At 49.0% G+C, this 8205-nt stretch overlaps 1 protein-coding gene and 1 pseudogene across 1 annotated transcript; both read right to left on the bottom strand.

The window, feature by feature from the left end:
- Nucleotides 1-218: 218 nt before the first annotated feature.
- LOC142652566 (uncharacterized) lies at nucleotides 219-7823 on the bottom strand. Its single transcript, XM_075828216.1, has 3 exons — nucleotides 7497-7823; nucleotides 2613-3192; nucleotides 219-1904 (listed from the first exon to the last, which is right to left on the bottom strand). Exons 1-3 carry the CDS (start codon nucleotides 7821-7823, stop codon nucleotides 511-513), a joined length of 2301 nt encoding a protein of 766 aa, XP_075684331.1. The 3' UTR covers nucleotides 219-510.
- LOC142654564 (U2 spliceosomal RNA) lies at nucleotides 5758-5859 on the bottom strand (annotated as a pseudogene).
- Nucleotides 7824-8205: the final 382 nt, after the last annotated feature.

Below are 8205 nucleotides of genomic sequence, written 5' to 3'. Positions count from 1 at the left end.
CGGATGCCATTGTTTGGTGTCCGGTTGCCATAGTCACCATCGCCGGCCGCTATCGTGTAGCAGGCCGGCGATAGCAGCTTAACCCCTAAAAAGCCGCGATCTCTATAGAACGCGGCTTTTAAGGGGTTAATCAGCGGGGACACAGCGATCGGTCCCCGCTGTAGGAGCTGTGACAGCTTTTTGATTGAAAAATGCTTTATTGACAATCAATCGTCATCATACAAACATTACTGCGACGCAGCGCAAGCCATGAAGCAGCAAATAATAAATAATAACAGTCGTCAAACATAACATGACAGTATAATACACAGTACAGGCTAGCCTATGCTATACATTACACCACATGCTACACTAACATTCTTGCATTCACTAAAGCCAAACAACAAAGCATTACAGACAAGTGATGGGATAGGGGAGTGGGTAGGAGGGGATAGGGAAGGGGGAAATCACAGGCCCGAAGCTTTATTGAAAGACAACACACAGGAAGGGAGAGTGGGGGGAAGGGGAGTATCAGTCCTCTTCCTCATCGACGTCCGGGCTGTCCCAGGTGGAATAGTCTCTGAGCAGGCTGTGGATCAGCCTGCGGCAGTCCTGGACGGACACACTCTCTCTCCGCAAAATCAGACGGTTCCTGGCAAACCATATAGCGTCCTTAAAGCAGTTCATAAGGCGCCAGGCTTCCTGGATTGCTCCATCCGTGGTATTCCCAGGAAATAGTCCATAAAGTACCGAGCGGTACGACAGTCTGTTCCTGGGTACTGAGTCCTTGAGTTCATGTTCCAAGGCTTTCAACAGACCCTGTGCAAAGGGGCACTGCCAGAAAATGTGCAAAGATGTTTCCTCCGTGAAGGGGCACCTGGGGCAGTACCGGGTCTTGCACAGGTTGCGGGCATGCATGAATGACCTAAGAGGCAGTCCTCCCTGGATGGCCATCCATGAAATGTCCTTGTGCCCGTTGGTCAACCTGCCAGATGACACGTTAGTCCAAACAGTCTCCAACGTGTCGGCATGAAGCCCTGGAACAGACTCCAGTGAGTCCTTTGCTCTGATGTGCTTGTGGATCGTCTTAGGTTTCCACAAGTCGGGCTTAAGACCCTCCAGTTGATGCTCCCTCACGAACCGGACGACATCTCCGTAGAACCAGGGAGCGTGCCAGTTGTAAGGGAAGGAGCTGTCCCACTTGTCCCAGCCAAAACCTCGCCAGAGGGGAAGGAGGAAGTAGCGGGACATGGCCTTGCCCGCAGAGCCGTTTGCTGTCCTCAGAGTCCTACGAACACAGTCACATACAAAAGCGATCCGCAGCAGAGTGGGAATGTCGGGTATACCCTTCCCACCTTTGCGGGGCTCCTTGTACATAACAGTCCGCTTTACTCTGTCCATTTTCGAGCCCCAGATGAAGCGAAACACAGTCCTGGTAATGGCCCTCGAGACGGTGGCAAGAGGGGGCCATGCCTGTGCAGTGTATTGTAGCACAGGCAAGACTTCGTTACGCAGGACCATTGCTTTGCCCTCAATAGTGAGTTGTCTGAGGCTCCACAGTCCGATCCTTTGGTTGACTTTGGCCAAGCGTTCTTCCCACGACTTTAGGGCTGCACCTTCCTTACCGAACCAGACTCCCAGAATTTTGATGAAGTCCGGCTTGATAGTAAACGGGAAGGAGGCAGGAGAAGGCAGGTACCACTTTCCGAAGAGCATGGCTTCCGACTTCCCGCAGTTGACTTTTGCCCCTGAAGCGCGTCCGAACTCCTCACAGGTCTGGACGAGTGCAGTCACCGAACTCTGGTCAGCGCAGAAGACGGTCACGTCGTCCATGTACAGCGAGCATTTGACCTCGAAGTGTCCTGGACCTGGTGCGGTGATCCCTCTGATCTCTCCATTCTGCCGGATAGCCTCTGCGAAGAGCTCTATAACACAAACAAAAAGGAGAGGTGAAAGAGGACAGCCTTGTCTAACCCCCGACGATACAGGAAAGGGGTCAGTCTTCCAGCCGTTCACCAGCACCGAGCTGTAAATGTCGCAATACATCAGGTTAACATACAAACAGAACAACCTGCCAAGCCGCAGCCTACGCAGAGCCTTACCCATGAATTCGTGAGAGACCCGGTCAAAAGCCTTCTCCTGATCCAGACTGACCAGGGCCGCGTGTGTACGGCGGCTTTGCATGTAATGCACCGTGTCCCTCACCAGGGCAAGACTGTCGGCCACCCTACGGCCAGGAATGCCGCAGGTTTGGTCCGATCCGATGATCTGTCCGATGACAACCTTCAGTCTGTTGGCCAATACTTTGGCGAGGATCTTGTAGTCCACGTTCAGGAGAGAGATGGGACGCCAGTTTTTCAGGTCACATCTCTCCCCCTTCCGCTTATACAAGATCGTGATCATGCCTTCTCTCAAGGACGGTGGCATTCTACCCTCCACCACCATCTCCTCATAGAGCTCCAGCAGGTCCGGACTGATCAAGTCCCCCAGCGCTACATAGAGCTCTGCTGGGAGACCATCACTGCCCGGGGTCCTGCCGGGTCTGAAGGATTTAGCGGCAGAGAGCAGTTCCTCCACCGTCAGGGGTACATCCATAGCCTCCGTACCTGCAGGATCAAGATGATTAGTGATACCTGACAGGAATTTATCGGCGGCTTCGGGGTCAGTGGTTTTCCGGGAGTAGAGGCTTCGGTAGTAGTCTGTGACGACTCCCATCACCTCCTTCTTCCCAGAATGCATGTTTCCGGTCTCATCTCGAAGTTCCTTCAGGGGCGTGTGGCCGGCATGGAGTTTCCTGAAAAAGAACGAGTTACATTTCTCACCCTTCTCCAGGTTCTCCACCTTGGAACGAAAGACAATTCGCTTGGATTCCTCCTCAAAGTGCCTTTTCAGGCCCTTTTTGGCTTCCTCCAGCTCCTTCCTGACGTCCCAGCCGCATTGAAGGAGGTCTTGCAGGGGTCGCAGCTGACGCTGCATCTCTCTGAAGTCTCTCTTCCTCTCACACGCCTGTTGACGACTTTTTGCCTGAAAGAAACAACGAAATTCAACTTTAACATATTCCCACCAGTCACAGGTTTTGTCAAAGAAAACTTTATCATTCCTCCAAACAATATAGGCGTCTCTAAGTTCCGCCAGTACCTCCTCTCTTTCCAGCAGGGCACAATTCAGCTTCCAGGAGCCAGGGCCGGGAGGAAAACCGTGGCCGATGGCACCCTGGAAGAGAATGGCCCTGTGGTCAGAGAAGAAGCAGGGGACCATGGAGTGCCCATGCTGCTTGACTGCCCGGGAGGTGAACACAAAGTCAATCCGAGAACGAAGTGGGCCATCGGGTCGGCTCCATGAATAGTTCACAGAGCCAATCCCCATGGAGCCCACAACGTCCTGCAAGGATGCTTCGGTTACCATCTCGATAAGCAGTTTGGAACTGACATCCAGTTTGATTGAAGTGCCGGAACTTCGTCCATCCTCTTCGATGGGGCAGTTGAAGTCCCCGGCCATCACCACTGCCCTAGTGGTGGCGAGCTGGGTCCGCAGGGTCTGGAATAGTTCCAGGCGCTCAGCCTTCATAGGGGGAGCGTACACGTTGATGAGCCTAATCGGCTCTCCTGCCCAGGAACCGTCTACGACCAACAAGCGGCCGCAGGCGAGCTCCTGGACAGAGTCAACAGTAAATACGCTTCCCCTAATCAGGATGGCAACCCCTGCAGACTTACAGTCGCCCCCACCAGACCAGTAGGACGGGCCATGGGTCCACTGCCTGGCCAGATGATGGTATGACCTGGAAGAGGGGAGAGTACATTCCTGCAGCATAAATACATCACTCGACTGCTTGGAAAGAAAAGTTAGCACCATCTGACATCTAGTCCTATCTCTAACACTCCTCACATTGAGGCTAAAGATGTTAAGTTTAGCAGCCATGGGGGAGAATAAAGAAGGTTAGTGCAAACGATACACCTTAGTTACCAGTCCGGTCGGGCGGATCCTCCTCTCCTGGCGGGTCCGAAAGATCCAGCAGGCCCTCTGACAAAAATTGTTCCAGGATTGTAGCCACCTGGATGTCTGTTGTGAAGTCGATGACCTCAGGTTCAGACACGAGTTCCTCCACCATCTGCTCCATTTCCTCCTGCTGCGCAAGGGAATCTTCGCAGATTTCCACGACTTGTCGCTTTGAGGACTCAGCAGCTGGGCTGTCCCTCACCTTTCTCTTCCTCTGGATGGCACCTGAGGAGACAAGAGGGGGAAAATCCTCCAGGGAGAGGACTCCAGCAGCTGGAGGGGAAGATGTTAGTGCTGCTGGAGCTGGGGAGAAGGGAGGCTGGGTTGGGAGAGGTGCAGGTGACAGGACCACTGAGATGGGTGGGTAGGAGAAGGTGAGAGCCTCAGTGGGGGTGACAGGGGTTGGGGACGGGGGGGTGGGGAGGGCCGGGCGAGGGAGGGTGGGAAGGGTAGGGCGAGGGAGGGCCGGGAGACGGGGGGGAGGGACTGTCGTCTTCTTACCATCCTTCTTATTCCCGGTCTTCTGCGCCGCTGGAGCTCTGGCTGGGGCGGGGTTCCCTCTGGCCGGAGCTTTCGCCGCTACAGTTGCCCAGGATCGATCCCTCTTCGGGCAGTCCTTGTAGGAGTGGGCTGCTTGTCCGCAGAGGTTGCACATTGTCCGTTTCGGGCAGTCTTTGGTCTCGTGTCCTGTTACCCGGCAGTTCTTGCAGGCGTCCTCCTTGCAGTCCTTCACCGAATGACCCTTCTTGCTGCATCTCCTGCAGATCTGCGGCATGTCCGGGTAGTAGATGAGGCCGTAGGAGTTGCCCAGCGAGAATGACTGGGGCAGGTGTTGGAGGCCGTCTTCCGCGCTGGAATCCTTGTTCAGTCGGACGATTACCGACCACTTGCCAGTCCAGAAGCCGAGTCCGTTCAGGATGTGGGTGGGTTCCCTCACCACTGTGCAGAACCGCTTCAGGAGCGTGGTGATGTCTTTGCCGGGGGTGTGTGGGTTCCGCATTGAGACCGTCACCCGCCTTTCCTCTCTTTGGACAGGGCAGTTGCCCACAAAGCGAGAGAAAGGGGATTCAGGCCTCGCCGCTTTCACCATCTCCCAGTACCTTCTGCAGATGTTGATCGAAGCGAAGGTCACGAAGAACATCCCGGTCATGAAGGCCTGGATGCTGATGGTCTCCGGCTTAGCGAAGCCCTGGTCCAGGAGCATCTTCTGGCAGAACACTTCTTCCGTCATGTCCGGCACTCTCCCGTCCACCTCCTTCAGCTTCAGGGCCACCGTCTGCTTCATCCAGGGCTCCAGGGTTGGAGCAGCCTGGTTCGGCTTCCTGGTGGCCTGTTGGCTTAAGGAGGCTTCAGGAGGAGATGTCCTGGCCTGGGCCGGCTCACCTGGTCCATCAGCCTTCTTCTTCTGGGTGGCAGGGTTGCTGGTTGAGGCCATGGCTTCTTCCAGCTGTTCCTGTCGCTTGGGGAGGATCTTCGATAGCTCTTTCCCGAAGGGGGCGGAGCTATGCAAATCTTCTCCTTGCTGGCCGAGGTTCTTCCACGAAATTTCTTCCGCAGCGGTTCCTCGTCGAGCTTCTTCTGCGGCCGAGCTTCTTCAAAGATCCCCTTCAGCAGCGGCTCTTCTCCGAAGGTCTCTGTCGCAGTTCTCCTTCTTCTTCCCGGCAGCGATCTCCCGGAGCTTCTTCCCCGATGGCGGCTTCTCCCTTCTGGATCGTCGTCTTCGCTGGTTCTTCTCCGCAGTTCGTCGCCGGCTTCGTCTGGAACGCTCTTGGATCGCTAAGCTAGTGTTTATAGCCCCCAGTGGTTCTCCGAGCTATCTATCCTTACAAGGACTGATAAGAACAGATACTACACTTGATCTTAGCCAAAAGGCCGAGAAGCTCCTGTATGTGTCGGGAGGACGGCCGAAACGGCCGTTACTCCCGAGACGTACTATTAGGTCATGGAGCGCGAACGATACAGCTACCATGACCTAATAGTACGTCCAGGAGCGGGAAGGGGTTAAACTGATAAGAACAGATTTTTTACTTTTTTTTTAATTATTCAGAAAATAGTATACATTATATCAGAAGAATTTTGCAAAACATGAACAGCAGATAAGAACAAAGAACATCAAAGTCCTGACATCAGAAAGGCAACTTAATCTTGTAGAAACATATTCCTTAAATGAATATTCCAAAGGCTCTTTGCTTTCCTCAGTCCCAACCTCTTTTTGTCCAGAAGATAAAAAACGTACATCTCACTAAGAGCCAACATAATACAGTCCTTCTCTGTAATACGACCGTGCAGACCATTAAAACACATAGAAAAAAATTTCACATATAAAACCTCTTAATGTTTGGTACAGCTTTACCTCCCAATTTATTTGCTGTAAACAGAACCTCTCTTTTAATTTTATCCATTTTTGAACTCCATATAAAATGAAAACAAATTTTATTTAAAAACTTTAAAGTGCATTCTTTCGGTGGGAAAACCATGCTTAAATATAACACTATAGGTAAAAGCAGAGATTTCATAATAAGTATCTTCCCCTCAATAGTTAATTTTCTCATTTTCCAAAAACTAATCTTCTTTTGTACGTTCTCTTTCACTATAGACCAACAATAATCCCTAAAATCTTATTATATTGCACTTGTACTTCCGTATTGCACCATTCCCCTATTGCAAAGCCATCACATTTCTCTTTGTTTAATCTAAAGGCAAAAGTATTCAGTTTGCCTTATTGCACGTTTCAAGGATGATTCATTTGTGCAAAAAATATTAACATCGTCCATATAGGCTATAGTCTTGACACTTTGTCCTCCACTCCCAGGAATTGGCACACCTTTAATAATCTTATCCTTCTTTAAAAGGGTTAAACGTGGCTCTATTGTACATATAAAGAGTATCGGGGAGAGCGGGCATCCTTGTTTAACTCCCGATTGTAAAAACACTTCTTGAGATAAAAAAACATTTACTAAAATACGACTAACACAATTTTTATATAAAAGCGCAATTCTTTCAATAATAAAATCAGGAAAGCACATTCTTTTTAAGACCATCAATAAATATTCATGCGAGACCCTATCATAGGCCTTTTGAAAATCTAAAGATAAAATCGCCATTCTCTGTTTGCATTGTTTCTGATACCATAAAATGTCTCTGATAAGATTAAGATGATCACTTACTTTCCTCCCTGGCACTCCACATACCTGGTCACTGTGAATAACTTTGGAGATCACTTTTTTCATCCTATTTACTAAGACCTTTGCTAACACTTTGTAATCCACATTTAATAAGGTTATAGGTCTCCAGTTCTCCAATTTTGTCCTATCACCTTTCTTAAAAATCAGAGTAACCACTCCATCCCGCCAGGAAGCAGGCAGAATTTTACATGGAAAAGCGTTTTTAAAAACACTTATAAGATCATCTTTTAAAATAGACCAGAAGCATAAGTAAAACTCCACGGGTAATCCGTCAGAGCCTGGTGTTTTCCCCTTAGAGAAACTTTTAAACACACTCAACAGATCTGGTCAACTCACACTCTCACATAGACTTTCTTGATCAGATTTCTCGAGTTTTAAATCCATAGCGTTTAAAAGGTCTTCAGTAAAAGAATGGTCAATTGTTTTTTTATTAAAAAGATCCTGATAAAACTTCAGTTCTTCTACTAAAATCTTGTCATTTGTCTTCTTACCTTCCATCTCGACAATCATTCCTTTATTTTCCACCACTTTTTTAAAGAAAAACCTTGAACATTTCTCATCATTTTCGAAACATTGCACTTTTGCATTAAAAATCACCTCCTTACCTTTTGCACTTATCACATTCTTAATATCACTTTTTGTCATTGCAATAACATCATCCATTTCTAAACCCTCTTGTTTTAACCTGTAATACGTCTGCATTTTTGTGTTCAATACTTTAAACCACTGTTTTGTTTCCTGGCCTTTTGCATCCCTTTCCTAATAAAAAACTGTTTTATCCATTTCTTTACCTCCTCCCACCATGCCAGAATACTCTCGTACCTAGACTGACCCAACCTCCATTTTTTATATATAAGAATAAACTCATTTTAATTTGCATATCTTCCAGCAATGTAGTATTGAGTTTCCAGACTCCTCTTCCTTTCTCCAGCCAGGCCAGGTAAAGTGACCTGTGCATACAACAATTTATGATCTGAGAATATATTAGATAAAAGAGAAATATTATTCAATTTAACACTATCTGATAGTAAAACAAAATCTATTC

This window comes from Rhinoderma darwinii, chromosome 5, assembly GCF_050947455.1.
Source record: "Rhinoderma darwinii isolate aRhiDar2 chromosome 5, aRhiDar2.hap1, whole genome shotgun sequence".
Classification (NCBI taxonomy): Eukaryota; Metazoa; Chordata; class Amphibia; order Anura; family Rhinodermatidae; genus Rhinoderma; species Rhinoderma darwinii.
The sequence above is the reverse complement of the archived record's forward strand: the minus strand, read 5'-3'. Positions and strand labels throughout refer to the sequence as shown.

Excerpts from the sequence above, each read along its gene's own strand:
- LOC142652566 (XM_075828216.1), bottom strand. The coding sequence starts at position 7,823 with ATGGATGATGTTATTGCAATGACAAAAAGTGATATTAAGAATGTGATA. Across the intron at positions 3,193-7,496 it reads AAGAAAGTCTATGTGAGAGT|GGTGCCATCGGCCACGGTTT; the intron begins GTGAGTTGACCA and ends ATTCTCTTCCAG. Across the intron at positions 1,905-2,612 it reads CGCCGATAAATTCCTGTCAG|AGCTCTTCGCAGAGGCTATC; the intron begins GTATCACTAATC and ends TTTGTGTTATAG.